We start from the raw sequence: 18684 nt of genomic DNA on the forward strand, positions 1-18684 counted from the left end.
GGCAAGCACTTTTTCACACAGGGCCATGTGGGTTTGGATTTTGTTTTCCCTTCATAATAAAAAAACTTCATTTAAAACCTGCATGTTGTGTTTACTTGTGTTATCTTTGATTAATATTTAAATTTGTTTGATCTGAAACATTGAAGTATGACAAACATGCAAAAAAATAAAAAATCAGGAAGGGGTCCAACAATTTTTCACACCTGTGTGTGTGTGTGTGTGTGTGTGTGTATATATATATATGGCTCATTCTAGAATTGCGGGTACATTTCAAGCTGAGAAAGAAAACAAAAATAGGAAATTTTATTTTTTGGTTAAACTTTTCTATTTTCATAGAACACACTTTAAATTTAATATTTTCTATATTTGCTGATCTTAAACTTGTAAGATTTTAAATATTTATTCTGAAAATCAATGTACTAACAGAAAAATATGTCAACTCTGTTGTAGACAAATATACAGTTAACAAATGTAACAATTTAAAACCCTGTCCTCCCTAGAAGAACATCTGTCTCTTAATCCATTAATTCAACTTTAAACCTAAAAATATATATACTCTTTGTTTTTAGAGTAAAAAATATCAACTGTTTAATTGAAAAGTTGCCAACATGGTGTGTATTTTCTCTAAACATAGCTTTAAAAATGAATGACATTCTTTAAAGTTTCACATAGTAGTAGTACTATTTAGGCTAATTAGCTTCTGAGCAATTGGTTAACAATAAAACACATAATTATAATTTTTAAAGCAAAACTTTAAACAAACAGAGTTGACATTGGTGGTAACAGAGTTGACATCAGAAAACAGAGTTGACCACCTGTAGTTAAAAGACCAAAAACAGCAACATTTTCTGCCAGATTCTGAAACTGAAACCATTTTAAATGTAACAACTATTTAATTTGATAAAATACATGTGAATAACAGATCTTTCATGTAATTGAAAATTAACTTAATGTGTCCAAAGATCTGGAAAATAAAATGGCATAGCTGCTTCCTCACCCTGGGCATGCAAATCAGTTATTGGCAATTTCTGCCCATATGTCTTTATTTAGTAGTTAAATGTGCACTATGCAAGTTTTTTATAGACATAATAAAAGACAGAGCTCTTGATTCAAGGAATAGAAGTTTGCAAGAATGTTAGATTTACTTTGTAGCCATATGTTTACATTAGTATTCATAAACATTAGAGCAAAACATTCATTTTGAGTAGTGGTGCTTTTTTCCTTTTGTGCCGTCTATCTCTGTCTATTTTCTGCCTTCCTTACAGGGTCAGCATGTCACTGTGCCCTCTGTTGCCCTTGCCTTTCTGTTGCTGAGACATTAATTTACCTGTAATTCAATTTCTTTAGCCTGTAATGATGTAAAACAAAAGTATAATTTACAGTAAAATGACCCAGAATCCAAAATAAACATAATAATAATGCAAAATACTTAAATGTGATTGGGAACATTTGAATCTGTCAACTCCGTTATCATTAAACTTTTTAAAAAACTAACAGAGTTGACAATAACAGAATTGACATTTTCCACCATTTTGTGCTTTAGCTCAAGATGCTAACCCTCAAACCAGATACCACATGGCATGTCTAAAACAGAATTTTATGGATTTCCATCATATTATTGTTTTTAAAAAGTGAATGAGAGATTCACTGCAAACTCTAATATTCTCTACTATTGGTGTATCCTAAACATTTTGTACAAATGAATGGGAATAAAGAATAAAGACATACATCAATGCTTTCCAAAGATTCCTACCACAGGACGTGACATCACTTGGTGCAAGTCACATGTTTTTTCAATGAATGCTTTAAAGATTTTTATGCCTTTTTATAACTGAGGTAACAGAGTTGACCAGAACGTAGGGACAGACATAAAATTTATTTTTTATTTTTTTATTAATGAAATTACAAATATTCCAAAAATTAGATATTTTATGCAATATTAGAGTAAACACTTAATTATTTAATGATAATTCAAGCTGAATGTATGAATCAGGAGGCAAAGACAGTCAATAATAGGTGTAGTGGCAGTCTTTCAGTTATTATTTTCAAGACAAAATGTCCCTTAATATACATAAAAGCATTGTTTTTGGTGATAGCTTAATTGTGTTATTATTCAAAACTGATTCAGTGAAATTTTTGTTTTTGAAAAATAACAGAAGGTTTACCTGGAAGACACGAAATGTACCCCAATTCTAGAATTACCCATATATATATATATATATATATATATATATATACTGTGTGTGTATATATATATATATATATATATAGACATATATACACAGATCAGCCATCAAGAGAATTGGTGTAAGTTACAACAAACAAAATAACCATTCATTGCACTCCACAAATTATAGTTTTTTTTTTTTTTCACATTTCATGAAGCGTGACATTATCTCCATTAAGTGTTTTCTATTGAGTCTGACTGAGAACCTATTCATGAACAGCATCTGTGAGCGTGTTGATCAGTTATTGAACTGAAATGAACCAACACTGATCTGACAGCTAAAAATGGCACTATTGTATTCTAGTTTCCATAACTGATTCTGCTATTTTCCTGTTTTTCACTGTGAAGCTGCTTTGACACAGTCTGTATAAAAATGCCATAGAAATAAAGGTGAAACATAGGAATGAAATGTTAACTTTTATTATCTTTAGTAATTCTTAAGAATGAGTCCACCCCAGAAACATACTTTATGCAATCATGCAGATGCTGATTAGCCAGTGCAAAGTATGCTGTAGCGTTGTACATACTTGACATGCATACATTATGTAGCAAACCTCATGACTCAGGTGGCTAATAGAGGTACAATCAAATGTCTGTGCCAAACAACAACCTTCTTAGTAAAATTTGAGAAATGTTCATGGAAAAAAAACCCTCTAGTGGTTATGTAATATCACCATGTTTTAGCCTTGACCAACAGCTGAGTGTGTGAGTGGGTTGTGCTGTAAATAGCCCACATTACGTTGCCTAATGTTTCCTGGAAATTATGTTCGTATTGGGGTGTAGAAGTTCACATTTGTTTCAAATTCTCTGGAAAACATAAGTATAAACTATGCAAGCTGCTATTTTTAATATTAAGGGAACGTTCTGGGTTAAATACAAAATCTATGAAGGGTATCTGTGACACACTGTCGATTAACCACAGAAAATAATACTGACTTGGCCTTCAGTATGAAAATATACAGTAATGCATTTGCAATGAAAGTCTATGAGGCAAAGCATGGCACTGAAATATACATTAAAATACACTTCTGCTTAAGTTTAGCAACAGTTATTAAACATTATACATAAGACTAGTATGATAAAATGCTTTAAAACCCCTTAGAATGCCTTGCCCTGTAGATTTCCATTGAAAGCGCACTCTATGCCATTTTTGTGTGCATTTACAAATTGAGTCAAAATAATGGACAGCTGGTGCAGTTTATATTTTCTGGTCTTTCAAACATTGCCAATTTTGAATTATTGCAATGTTTTAAGCACTGTAAATTGATCAAATGATGATTGAAGACAATATTTCAACAGCAGTTAATCGAATTTTAATACATTCTACTTGTGATCAAGGTGTCGTACAACAGAGAAGTAAAAAATATATCACTATGAAAGTCATTACAAACAAAAAAAAAATATATAGAAAACATATCCAATTTTGCATAGATCAAAAATTACATTTACATAAAATATAGATAGGCCATGACAAAAGGCAGCTCCTCAAAAATGTACTTGCCCTTGTATTGATTGTAAAGAGAAACAAATGATGTCTTAGACAAACAACAGGCATTTTGGGAAAACAAATGTATGTCGAGTTGTGTATTTTTGCGTGTATGCACATTTCAGCATACTCACATGACATATAACCACTCACACAATAAGTTTATATCAAATATCAGTCTTGATATTAATAATATTCCCTAATTCATAATGCCCAAGTTGCCAAATCTAGATTTTTCAGGTGTTAAATTGCCACTGACCTCCTAACAAACATTATAAAAATAGTTTATCAGAACAAAATAAATATTACAAATATATTAGTTCACTTCCGAAGTTAATACTTAACATATAATTCGCCATTATAAATATAATTTGGTCTTAAAAGACGAATAAAATTTCAGATAGTTCTGCAGTGAACTCAGGGGTTGGAGGTTTTTCACAGTTAAAACTGCCTTTCAGTTTAGACGCGTAATTATTCTTCATACTAGAGACATTCTTTTGAAACTTCTGGAACTCCAACCAAACCTAAACTTCCGCAAGATTGTTTGGTTTGTCTTTACCACACTGCTGAAAAAACGGCACTCTTAAAAAATAAAGGTTCTTGATTGGCATCAGTGGTTCCTTGAAGAACCTTTAACATCCTTGGAATCTTTCCATTCCACAAAAGATTCTTAATAGTGGAAAAAGGTTCTTCACACTAAGAAAAAAAGAAGATCTGTTCACTGAAAGGTTCTTTGGGGAACCAAAAATGGTTCTTCTATGGCATCACTGTGAAAAACCTCTTTTGGAACCTTTATTTTTAAGAGTGGATGGTTGTTAAAGCTATTTTGATGGCTTTAAAGAGGTTTTTGGTACTTGACCAGCTGGCCATCCAGTTAAATCCTCTAAACGCCAGTTTGACTAGGCTGGGAGACCAGGTAGACCAGATCAAACCAGCAACCTTCAGCGGTTTTCTTTAGCAGGGAAAGCAGAAATTATGTCATATTCCATGACTAAATCTCATATTGAAAAAATCCATTCGGTATGAGGCAACCTGAGGTTTCCTGACGGATGGAATGACTCTTTACATCCCCTGAGTACAATATAGGTGTCTGTTGATTTATGTCCGCCAAGAAGGTTAGCTTAGTTAGCGAACTGGGAGTAGAAGGCCACTTTGACTCGCTCGATCTGATGACAGAGTTTGATGGCGGGGCCGAGCTTTAGGTCCATACATTCTTGGACTGTAGGAAGGGTCAGCAGCAACAGGGCCTGTCCATCAATGTCCTTGAGAAGGAAAAAAGATGTATGGGTTAGCATAAATATTTGATTTTTTACCGGTTTTGCTTGTTCTTGTTTGCTTCAGTTTTGCACACCCTGATAGCAAATGTGTGATTCTTAAGGGTGTATCTGTGTACATTTGAAATTTGTATGATTTCTAAGCCGCAGTAGACAAAGAACTCAGGTAAAAAACAAAGTAAAAAGGGTCAATTTTGATTTCAATAAAAAGCAATGCATTCTAGATGTGCTCTGTCACAGATGTCATACTGACTGCACACTGATTAGCCTTTTAATATAGCCAGAAATATATATATATATATATATATATATATATATATATAAAATAATGCTAATCTTTTTAAATTTAAATTATGAAAATTATAAAATAATTTAAAAAAATATCTCTGGAATATTTAAATATAGCTAGGCTTGAATTCAGAAAATAATTTTGTTTATATATATTAGTGCTGTCAAATGATTAATCGCGATTAATCGCATCCAAAATAAAAGTTTTTATTTACATAATATATGTATGTGTACTGCGTATATTTATTATGAATATATAAATACACACACATGCATGTATATATTTCAGAAAAATGTTATTTTTATATATTAAATATATTTATATCAATTGTATGAATATAAATATAGACATGTAAACACATGTAAATATTTTCAAAATATGTACTGTATGTCTGTGTATTTATATATACATATTAAATATACACAGAACACACATATTTTTCAAACAAAACTTTTATTTTGGATGCGATTAATCGCGATTAATCATTTGACAGCACTAATATATATATATATATATATATATATATATATATATAAAATATATACATACATACATATATTAGTGCTGTCAAGCGATTAATCATATCCAAAATAAAAGTTTTTGTTTACATAATGTGTGTGTACTGTGTATATTTATTATGTATATATATATATATATATATATATATAATACACACACATGCATGTATATATTTAAGGAAAATATATTATGTTTATATATTAAATATATTTATATATAATATAAATTATATGAATATAAATAAATATTTTCAAAATTTATACTGCATGTATTTATATATAACTAACACATATACACAGTACACACACATATTATGTAAACAAAACTTTTATTTTGAATGTGATTGATCATTTGACAGCACTATATACAGTATGTGTGTGTGTGTAATTTATATAAATTATATATATATAATTTAAATTAAAAATAACAAAAACAAAAAAAATAAAAAGCAATTGTTGACTTTAATATATTTTAGTTTAGTTTAATATAAAACAAAATAAGAATACTAATAAAAATAATCTAACTTTGACAATTTATTCACTGATTTTAATATATCCTGTAGTAGTAGTAGTAGTAGTAGTAGTAGTAGTAATAATAATAATAGATTATTTCAAATAATAAATAGCATAACTATAATCAATCTTTGACAATTTCAAATGATGAAAATAATAAAATGGAATTAAAAAATTAGTTTAATTAATTTAAGTCTGCATTCTTTAAAAAAATGTAACAATCATTCTTTGAATTGAGTTAAGAAAATAAGAAAAATAATTTAGAAAATAATAAAATAAACAAAAAAACACCTTTAACAATTTAAACACTAAATATGTATACCTCTAAATTTATCCTTCAATATTTGAATATTAAATATGAAAATAATACAAAAAAAACATCATCTTTGACTATCTAAATTACAGAAATAAAATAAAAGAATGAACAAATGCTATTTAGTATATTTATTTACAGAAGTCTGCAATATTAAATCTTATTAAATCATTTTATTAATTTTTTTATTTATCCTTTATTTTACCAGGATAGTGTCATTGAGATACAAAATCTCTTCTTCCAGGGAGTCCTGGCCAAAATGGCAGCACAATAAGTTTCACAATAAGACAGTTTCAAAACATAAAACAAACATAATAATTTGCCCTACATCCAGATGATTACCAATATGTAATTTACTCATAGAAAGTACATAGCAAGTACATTTAACCATTAAAATAACATTTAAAATAAAATGAACAATCCCAATATTTTATAATATTTCTTATTGTAAACATTTTCTTGATAACTTGATATGAAGTAGGCAAATGATAGATTAGTTAGTGTACTGTACCTGCTCTTGGAATATCTTTGCTAGAGAGGCACAGTCTGTGGATGTGATGAAGTCAACCACATCAGAGACGCTCCATTGCAGTGGATTCGTCTCTAACACCAGACGATCTTCCTCTTCAAAATTCTCAGTCTACATATGCACACAAGCACAGCTCATCTTAACAAATAGAATTTGACTCTAGGCATTCATTAAAAATGAAAGTTATTACATTCAGAAAATAATTCACACAAAAGGTCTATATAGACGTTTTTACCTTTGTGTGTGTGTTTTTGGCCGTCTGGTTCTGGCTGTAAGAAACGGAGCGTGTGGTTCTTCTGGGAGAGGATCTGTCTGTGGTTTCTGGCCCTGGATGGGTTGCCCTGCGCTGAAGAGCAGCACGGCGCGGTGGTCTTCCTCTCCTCGGGACGTCCTTGAGGGAGGCAGAGGCCTCCTCACGCGGTGAGCTGGAACTCACTTCACTGCCCCACTCCTCAAAATCTTCGTCCTCATCATCATAGTAATAATCGCTATCCTGTAAAGAAACAGGAACACTAGATCTTAAGGGGTGGTCACATTTACCATTGCTTGGCTAAAATTCTTGGCCACAAATATAATTTGAATACTCAATTGGATATTCACATTAGTTTCTTCCCCACACAGTTTATCACGCAAATCTGTCATGCTGACCAACAGAAAGCTGCTTGGTTATTTTAAAGGGGTCATATGATGCGATTTCAAGTTTTCCTTTCTCTTTGGAGTGTTACAAGCTGTTTGTGCATAGATAAGATCCCTGAAGTTGCAAAGACTAAAGTCTCAAAACCAAAGAGATATTCTTTATAAAAGTTAAGACTCGACCACGCCCTCCTAAAACGGCTCATTCAAACACGCCCCCACATGTCTACGTCACGGTGTGGGGAGATTTGCAAAACACCGCCCAAACGTATACGCAAAGAAAGAGGGCGGGACTTTTATTCTCGCTGTAGTGTTGTTGCTGCCATGTCGAGGAGACACTGTGTGTTTCGTTGTGAAAGCGAAACTACTTTGTTTGGGCTTCCAAAAGAGGACACAACTAGAAATCAGTGGTTAACACTGTTCCAGAACAGTTCAACCCAAATATTCAAGTGTGTTTTATTCTCGTTGTTGCTGCTGCCGGTGCCATGTCCTGGAGACGCTGTGTGTTTCGTTTGCCACTGACTATTCAAACACGAGTTTTGAGCAGTGTAGAGTAACGTTTGTGCTTGTTGTTTGTCATTTCTCTAATCACAAATGCAGACATGGTAATGTTTACGCAGCGTGATGAAACGCGACGTGTAAAAAGACAGCTGGATGCAACAAATGCCTCGTTTGTAATGGGTTTTATTATTTTTGTGTTGTCGCACCGGCACACAGCATCACAATACGGTAAGGGGCGTAATATTTCCGTCTCACGCTTGAGGTATTCGGCCAATCACAACGCACTGGATAGCTGGCCAATCAGAGCACGCCTCGCTTCTCAGAACGATGAGCTTTGTAAAAATCGGCGTGTTTTCTGAAAGGCGGGGCTTAGAGGAGCAACAATAAATGTACAGTATGTGGAAAATAATGTGTTTTTTGAACCTTAAACCACATAAACACATTGCATTACACCAAATACACAAAATAATGTTCTTTTTAGCAATGTCATATGACCCCTTTAAAGTGTTTTCTGTGTGAGTGGCGCTTTGTGCATCACTACATCGCATTTTTTTTTTTTTGGGCAAAATTTTACTAACACTAAAGTTTGCTTTAACCAGGTTTGATGTGCAATAACATCAATAAATCATATCTTTTCCATGTTAATCAAAATTGTTGTCATGTTTTTTTTTTTGTAATGTAACAGTTGAGAAAACAGTTTCTTATCAAAAATTAAATAAAATATTTTCAGTGAATATCCCCCCCAGTGAAATTACCCCACTGATAATTTTTTTTGTTGTTTTAGCATAAAACTAAAATGAAATATTAAACAAATATGGTTAAAACAAGAAAAGAATAAACTTAAGATACAGTATATTAATCAAGACATAAATAGTTGCAATTTTCAGTAACACTTTATTCCAGGCCTATATGTATAATGCATTATAAAGGTATTCATATGCATATATGCATTATATATTTTCATAAAAATTTTAACCGAACTTAAAATGCATTATATTTGCAGATTCCTTGTTACATCTGAAATTGGTTGTCATGCATGCATTAATGCATTATATGTTCAGTGTAACAATGTGATAGATAAGTATTATAATGTATCATAGCTTTGATTACAATTATTTAAAATAAACGATTTTTGCAGTGTACTCCGCCCACACAAAACATAACTGGTCAAAGTACCTGCTTTGCATAGTTAATTAAACAAAATATGTTGTGGTTGTTTGTGATTTTGTCACTTCCTGCAACATTTATGTTTATCTATTTATGTTTAGTGCGCACAGACAAAATATTTGTTGTTGGAAACATACGTACTTATGTACTTTTATATGCGCTTGCGTTTGCTTACTCTCAGGAGTTACAAGTGAGATGCAAGTGAATATTTCTGAGTGTGTGTTTTTGGTTTGGCAGACCTGAGGTGACTCTGTGGTGTGGCATCCCACAATGGAAGTGCGCCGTTTCTTCTGGACAAAGATCGCTTTGCGTTTCTTTCGGCGTCGTGCTGGTTTGGTCATGTCACCGTCCTGTGCATTCTCCCCTAAACTTGGTCGTCCAACTTTCCTCTTCTTGTAATATGCTACATCAGACATAAAGGAACACACACACAATTATTGACAGTTAGCAAGAGCTACGTGTGAGTTTGAGTGTATCTGTGTGTGTTTCTGGAGAAAATAATACCTTGCTCTTGTGAAACATGTCATTTTAATTCCAAGTTAGAGCAAACATCACGTTTCATCGCCATAGAGGAATAAAACACTCACTGTATTTGGTCTTGGTCTGACTGAAGCAGTTTTCAGGGCACGTGTCGGACACGATTGTTGGACCGAAAAGATTCGGACAACACTGAAGTCGCTCGCATACTCGACGACAAAAGTCCGACACTTGATCTACTGTTCGGACGATCCTCATGGTGGACCGATAGCTTTTCCCTTTATATCTATAAACAAGCAAATGTGTTTCCACCATCAAGAACATTATGAAAATGAAACATTTTAGATATTCGGCTCACATACACATGACTATGCTAATCAGCTGGCTTAAAATCACATTATGCAAATGAAACACAGCTTTCTGTTCATTATCAATGCACTTGAATGTTGGCTAATTTATCAGTAATATTTTTGCTTTTAGAATTACACACACACACACACACACACACACACACACAGAGACTCAATAGTATCGGAAAGTCTTTTTAAGAAATAATAAGCTTAAGTCATCAGAAAAAAGTACGGAAAGCTTGTTTCCGCCACGGAATTAAAAAAAGTTTACATCTTACAATTTTGACTTCTCTTCTCAGAATTGTGAGTTTATCTCGCAGTTGAACATTAAAGGGGTCATATGATGCGATTTCAAGTTTTCCTTTCTCTTTGGAGTGTTACAAGCTGTTTGTGCATAGATAAAGATCCCTGAAGTTGCAAAGACTAAAGTCTCAAAACCAATGAGATATTCTTTATAAAAGTTAAGACTCGACCACGCCCTCCTAAAACGGCTCATTCAAACACGCCCCACATGATCACTGTGTGGGGAGATTTGCAAAACACCGCCCAAACGTATACGCAAAGAAAGAGGGCGGGACTTTTATTCTCGCTATAGTGTTGTTTCTGCCGCCGGCGCCATGTCGGGGAGACGCTGTGTGTTTCGTTGTGACAGCGAAACTACTTTGTTTGGGCTTCCAAACGAGGACACAACTAGAAATCAGCGGTTAAGTTGTATTTACAACACTGTTCCAGAACAGTTCAACCCAAATATTCGAGTGTGTGCATCGCATTTTACAGAGGACTATTTCCTGAATCTGGGAGTAGCCTGCCAGCTGTGCACAAAGACTGTTTCTATAAAGTGGGGCAATTCCAACTTTGCAAGGACAGTCTGGCGCTTCTGACTCACAGCCTGTAAGTATGTTTTCATATTTAAAGAATTTGCCACTAACTATTCAAATGCAAATTTTGAGCTGTGTAGAATAGTGCTTGTTTTTTGTCATTTCTCCGATCACAAATGCAGACATGGTGATGTTTACGTGCCGCGATGCAACGCGTAAAAAGACAGTATAAGTCATTATAATCAGTAATTATGTCCCCACTGGATGCAACAAATGCCTCGTTTATAATGGGTTTTATTGTTTTTGTGTCATCGCGCCGGGACACGGCATCACAATACGGTAAGGGGCGTAACATTTACGTCTCACGCTTGAGGTATTCAGCCAATCACAACGCACTGGATAGCTGGCCAATCAGAGCACGCCTTTCTTCTCAGAACGATGAGCTTTGTAAAAATTGGCGCGTTTCAGAAAAGCGGGGCATAGAGCAGCAACAATAATGTAAAGTATGTGGAAAATAATGTGTTTTTTGAACCTTAAACCACATAAACACATTGCATTACACCAAATACACAAAATAATGTTCTTTTTAGCAACGTCATATGACCCCTTTAACATCTCACAATTTTGCCTTATAAAATTGCATAATTGCATGTTTATGTACGCAATCTCGCAATTCTTAGAAAAAAATTGGATTTCGAGAAAGCCAATAATAGAAATAAAGTATGAATCAAATTTCGTATGAAAAAAGTTCTGCGAGTCAAAAAATTACAAGGTATTAACTCAGAATTGTAAGATAAAAAGTCAGAATTGCGAGATACAAACTTATATTTTGAGAAGAAAAGTCAGAATTGCGACAATTAATACAATATCGAGGAAAAAGTCAGAACTGAAAGATAAAAAATTCCATACAATGGGATATGGGATTCTATACATTTTTTTAAATGAAATTGTGATTATTTCACTCTCTTTTCAATTATTATATAGAATGTGTCAACTGTTATTAATTGTTATAGTAAAAATACTGAGTAGAATTGTTCCCAATCTTATTTATAAATGTAAATAATAATAATAATAATAATAATAATATATTATTATTATTATATTGTTCCAACCACACAATTTTACCCCTAAACAAAGTCATCTATTATAATTGAGTGACTTCAACTGAATCAACAAAAACAATGAATTGTTAAAAAAATAATAATAATAATAATTTGCAGAATGAATATTAGCTACTAACAAACTATTTATTTAAAAATATATATATATTTCCACATACAAGAGCACAATTACATCAATCTGATAACTTGTCTTATTTCATAAGAAGACAAAACCTGACAAAACAAAAATCTGACAAAACCTGTATTTGATGTCGTTGTTTTCAAATTATATTTATAAATCTTTTTAATTCTACAAAAACAAAACACATTCTGTTATGGATAAGTTTAGTCTGTCTAAATTATAATTAGTGTTATATAAATCTAGTCAATGTCTATGGTATATTGTCATTTACAGTAGATAACTAAGTAAACATGAATGTGTGTGTGTTCGTACTTGGCTTTCAGGGTTTCCTCCTGACAGTTCCACTGTGGGTCTTCCACCATCTGCAGCTCTCTGAGCACACGGCCGGGTTTATACGCTGAGTTTATTAACATTGTCAGAATCTGTGAGAAAATACCATCACAGTGAATACATCACAATGTTCATTTAACCAATCATGTTACATAAGTATCAACAAACATTCAAACATACACACCTACACACAAACACATGTGCATATGCTACAGCTAGTGGGCAACTATTCTTTTACTTCTATAATTATTGTGCATGCAATAACTTTTATTACCTCATGTTAATGTAGAATTGTAATGAAATATGTATCACACCCTATTTAAAATAAACTTGTGAAGGCATAGGCTAATTGATTAAAAATGGTGGAAAATCTTGCAGATTCAGCATCTACACTTTTCTTTATTCTGTACATTCATGTAAATTTGAAAAATCTAAAATTCTTCATATTATTTGCAACAAAGTCAGAGAGGACTGTACCTCTTTGAGGACTACAGCACACTTTCCAGGCCCAACAGCCTTTGGTAACTCAGCGATTCGGCCTTTGTTGAGATACGGACCAGAGAAACAGCGGTGGTTGATGAAGAGCTGAGAACAACAGTATTTTCCATTCACCAAACCTAGATAACACATACAGTAGATTAGCAATATTAGCACAACATCCAATTGTGTTGACAATGGTTATATGACATGAATTAAAATGATATTATTGGTAGAATATTTAGTAAACCTGTATCCATGGATGAGCACAGGTTAAGAAGGGCATCAGGAGGCTGTGAGGGAGCCAACCTAAAAACAATCAATCAATCTAAATCATGGTATTGCCATCCTATTCAAAACTACAGAAATGATCAAACTGAAAAAATACAGCATCAACATATATTTTCAAAACAAGAAGTAGATGAGTCGCATGCATGACGCATTTAGGCGAAAAGTCCCACACTTTCTAGCAAAACAAACACAAAGGCTCATGGTTAAAATGTCCATGAGTATATCTACTCACTGTTTCTCAGGCTGAACAACGGCAATCTTCTTCTGAGGCAAACCTGAAATACCATATAAAAACATGACTCACTGGGGAAAATAGGGAAATTTCTCTGGAAAGGATTTTTCTCTGTTCTCTGAAAATGCCATGAAATTATGAAAAATCTTGTTCGGTTTGCTTTGAAAGAGCAGAGTACGATATGCACTGTTTATGTAAAAGTGAGAGTTGTTATTACTGTAATACTTTATTCCCATCCACGATAAATGACTAACAACAGGTCTTACTAAAGTTGTCGTGGTTTACAGTACAGTATATTGCCATCAGGTTGCACGGATCTCATTGGTAAAAAGTCCTTTTTCACATTGCCGTAAATATTTTAAATTTCTCAAAATTTTCACCAGAGAATTTCCAAGAATTTTCCAGCTTTACTATTCAAGATTTGTTTTTGTTTTTTTTAAAATAAAAATTGCATTTACGAATAGCAATGTATAAACAATTAAACATTTTAGTGCATGAATACAGTTAAAGAAAATCTGCAAAAATAGTGTGTTAATATGAAGGAATTTTCTATATTGACAGGTTTTTTGTTTTGGTTTGTTTTAGGGTTAAAGGAATGTTTTCTGCTTTTCTACAGATTTTTTTTTCTTACAATCTACAAAAAATGTACAGTGTACAAAAAATATACAGTGGATTTAGAAAATATTGTGTTCTGACCCATTTTTTTCACATTGTGTTATGCTGCATCTTAATGTTAAAATAATTTTTTGTTGTTGTTGTTTTTTAATATATATATATATATACACACACACACACACACACACACACACACACACACACACACATACATATATATAGATATCAAATAACTTGGATGCCCCCAATATTAAATGTACATTGTACACTAATCTACACTATTTTAATGTTTTAATGTGAGAGACACCTATCAAATTCAATATATTATTGTAAATATTGTCAACCCTCTATGGACACCTTGGCAATAGAATTGCCATTGGCTAGTAACTTTTTTAGTTTACTCACCAGACTAATATTGATTATCTGATATACTATTTTATATTATATACAGTATATATATATATATATATATATAAAGCTTATGTTTGTAAAATGGCACAAATATCTGACACTTAGCATCAGTCAGTCAAGCATTGTAATATGATATTATATGATAATTTAGCATTATATGATGATAGAACTTTAGTAATTAGAATAACCAAGTTTGAATGCATATTTGTCATGTTGACAGAACTGGTGGTGGTGCTTAAGATATTGTTTGTCATTTAGGGTTTCTATAACAAAAAGGGAAACTAAAAATAATACTGATAAGATAACAAAACTACTACGAATTCTACTACTAATAACAATATAAAACGCAATAAGGATTAATGAGCTGCTGAGTTCATCAATATCAATCACGTTGTCTGCGTTCGCTCGAATTTATTTGCTGAAATCAAAACAGGGACGATAATAGGTGATCGCCAGCCAATGAGATTGCCGTTTGCGCATTGGTTCTGCCCACTAGCAGAGAAACCGGCAGTTCTTAAAAGCTGAAGAATTCCAAAGGAATTTTTGACAGGAAAATACAACAAAGAATATTGTTTACATGTAGCGGGTCAATTCTGCGTGTTGTGTAAGACTCTCTCGTTCTATCTCTTTCTTTGCGTGTGTGAGACGAAGTGACGGCGAGCCGTGCGCCTTCACACTAGAGTTTACGGTAGCCTACATCAAATACAGGTAGCCTGCACTGCACATCCATTCAGATGAACTGAAAAATAAAATTATAGTAATATTATAATAAATTATAGTAACGTCGCATTTTATTGTCATTAACGGTAATGGCGTTGTATCGGGGGAAACAGTAATTCGTTTGATTACTTGTTACTGAAAAAAATAACGCCGTTATTCCCATCACTGGTTTTGAATGGGGTAAAATGCAACGCTCAATATGGCCGCTCTATCAAACGAAGCCCAGCCTTCTGAGCAAAAGAGCCAATCCCTAATCGGTAAAGTCAGCGTGTCACTGCATCTGCTGTTAGAAGTCTCGGTTGCTATAGAAACAGTCGGCGCTCTGAGACGCGCGCCTAGGACTGCGCATGCGCACTGGTGGATCTGGCCTGAGAAATAAGCTTTTTTTAAACACGATTTGAGCAAAATAAATTTATGATAGAGTTGTTGTCAGATTTCATTGGTGATTTCAAATATGAAATTTAATCGTAAGCTTGGCGACCAGTTTTGGAGAATTTGATATTTCCCCATTCAAAGAGATAGGAGCTGCACTTGCATGCCCGAGAGGCGTTTCAAAGATGGCCGCAGAGTGACATGACTTGCCTTATAGGGACTTTGGTTATTAGCATCCATGACTTTTTTACAATTACACTTGAAAATTGATAGATATTCACTCTTTTTTCATGATTGTTGGAACCCTGAAATACTTTCTAACTGGCTGTTACTAGGTCATCTAGCTGTGGCAACATAGTAAATGATATGCATGTATGAATAAATATAATAAATATATTTCATTAAATTAAATATTAAAGTATTGCTATCTATTTAAATATCTATTTAAAAAAAATATCGACATTTTAAAATAAATAACAGAATTATTGCTTTTTAACATTTTCATTTTAGCAACCAAAACTTTTTTTCACGCCAACATGGCTAAAAAAAGCCAAATTTGTTGCAGAATTTAAATATGTTCCTTTTTTATAAAGTCAAGTCAGATTGAAAGCATATGTTGCGGTCACAGACATATAAGAAACCATCAGTACTTGACACTCACAGACTGTCTTTAGTAAATGTGTTAGCGGATAGCCGTTAGCTTCACACCATCCCACAGGGAAGATATTCATACTCTCAACATCCACTATGCAATCTGGTTGCGGCTTAGTCAGACCTAAAAACAAAGACAGAGAGCAGAGGTGAAAACCATGTCAACAACATGCCAGTGTGTCGTATCTTTTGGTATTCACTGCAAAATCATGGCCTTGAGAGATTTCTATTAAATAATACACAAAGAGGGTCAACATCCAGTATGTGCTCTATTCATTCCTACCTTCCAGTCTGAGCCAGAGAAGCCGACCTTTGACCTGAGTGATGCGAGCGACGCAGAGTTCGGAAGGTTGGAGTGGATTCACAGCTTCAAGCCACATATCCTTACAGAAGCCCCTGCTCTGGGACGCCTGATCACACACAACACAACGCAGAAAAATAGGTCAGTGGAGAAGTGTCCAATTACATAGAACTATGCATATCACAATAAGTACAAACAAACTGGATAATGAGGCAGATACATAATCAATGAAAACTGCTTTTTTAAACAAAAGTTTTAATGAATCCTCCAAAATAATGGCAAACAGATTTATACAACTTATCACCATTTACATCCGATAATGGGTGCAAAATAAACAACAAAAAAGCCTGCAGTCACAGCCTTTGTCTTGAATTCCAATATAATTAGTGGAATTTGATGAGCTTTAAAATTACAGTGCTGGATGCTGATTGGTCAACACAGTGTTTCAGCTGTGAGTGTCTAGTAGCATTTATGATGCAAAACATTAATTAATGTCATTAATTAACCTTAGTTTACATGTCAGAGATAGGGGGTCCGCAGAAAGCCTGAGACAAAATATGTTGATTTTATGAAAATATATATCTTTTATGTATAAAGATTATTCAGGACAGTACTACATAACAGGCATTTGGCATGATCCCTATTATTTTGGTTATATATAATTAATTAATAATAATAATTATACACACACACACACATAATGCTGATTTGTGACAATATTTATGCTCATAATAATTTAAATTTTTAAATAATTACAAATATTTATTTTGATTTATGTATCTAATGGTAATATAAGGTAGACAGAAGACATGCTGTCAGCTTAATACAAAGTAAGTATATTATTTAATAATATTTTAATAATAAAAAGGTACATATTGTCCTTACACAATGTTTTTATTTATGTATTTATTTGTATATTATACTGTTAAAAAAAAAAAAAAAAAAAAAAAACGTATATAAACTTATATATTTTAGGACGTGTATCCCTTGCCAGGAAATTATCATAATTTATAGTTCCTGACTATGTTGTTCATAGTCAGCTTTGAACTTTATGAGGCACGGGAAACACAAGAGGCGAGGGGTATTTCTCTCAAAAACAATCAATGTTTTGGCACCTTGCGTGTGTCAATGTGACCAACATTGGGGAAACCCAGCAGTTGGCACGCTGTCATCAGATTTTATCTAATTAAGAAGAAATCCCCAAAGCCTCATTCAGATGCCATCAAACCACACACATGGTCATCTGAAGATGAGGCAGCTCTGGGGGGGAAACATCGAGAGAAAGTGCCTTACGTTTGGGAAACACACATCTGGAGCAGCTTCAGCACCAGTGTGTTTGAGATAGTCTGCCCAGTCGAAGTCCTGTGACTCAAAACCTGACAGAAAATGAGACATCGAGAAAAAACAAATGAGATAGAGACATGATGAAGAGAAACAGAGAGAGACATATTATGAGCAAATATAGTTTGATTGTACTATATCATTTGTACTCTATTTTCATGTTTCTTTTAGCCTTGATTATTTTTTGATATATTGATATGTAGCATTTGGACCAATCAGACACACAATTTTTCATTAGATTTAACAAATCAATTAGTCATTAGACTAACAAATAGTCACAGACCCCTCACCCAATACACATACTGGGTGCCAGTATGTCTGCTGAACGATCTCCTGCCGGATCAGATCAACTTTATGACCTAAAAGTATGTAGAGAGAATCTTCCTCCCTACTCAGTTCTCTCTAAAACCGACACATACTGCTATAGGAAATGACTTCTTTCATTAATTCATAGACACATTTTTCTATGACTTTCCTATCATGCATATCCCATGTCTTTGTGTATGACCTCCTTGAATATGGTTTTGTGTATTGTATACTGTTTTATGCATGCTTACGATAGAACCACTCGTTCATGTAACCTTACCTATGCCATGTTTAGTATCT

General features: G+C 33.3%; 1 protein-coding gene across 2 annotated transcripts in view; it reads right to left on the bottom strand.

Annotated features, from left to right (window-relative positions):
* Window positions 1-2631: 2631 nt before the first annotated feature.
* Window positions 2632-18684, bottom strand: part of sfmbt2 (Scm like with four mbt domains 2) — a 52485-nt gene continuing 36432 nt past the window's right edge. For both annotated transcript variants that reach the window (XM_058773905.1, XM_058773904.1), the window contains 12 exons: window positions 18031-18113; window positions 16720-16846; window positions 16447-16560; window positions 13668-13710; window positions 13395-13453; window positions 13145-13284; window positions 12650-12759; window positions 10038-10213; window positions 9690-9853; window positions 7385-7642; window positions 7132-7260; window positions 2632-4975 (listed from right to left, as the gene is read on the bottom strand). In XM_058773905.1, the coding sequence (XP_058629888.1) occupies window positions 4835-4975; window positions 7132-7260; window positions 7385-7642; window positions 9690-9853; window positions 10038-10213; window positions 12650-12759; window positions 13145-13284; window positions 13395-13453; window positions 13668-13710; window positions 16447-16560; window positions 16720-16846; window positions 18031-18113 (1544 nt within the window). In that variant the 3' untranslated portion in view covers window positions 2632-4834. The remainder of the gene's footprint in view (window positions 4976-7131; window positions 7261-7384; window positions 7643-9689; window positions 9854-10037; window positions 10214-12649; window positions 12760-13144; window positions 13285-13394; window positions 13454-13667; window positions 13711-16446; window positions 16561-16719; window positions 16847-18030; window positions 18114-18684) is intronic.

Source organism: Onychostoma macrolepis, chromosome 04, assembly GCF_012432095.1.
Source record: "Onychostoma macrolepis isolate SWU-2019 chromosome 04, ASM1243209v1, whole genome shotgun sequence".
NCBI lineage: Eukaryota > Metazoa > Chordata > Actinopteri > Cypriniformes > Cyprinidae > Onychostoma > Onychostoma macrolepis.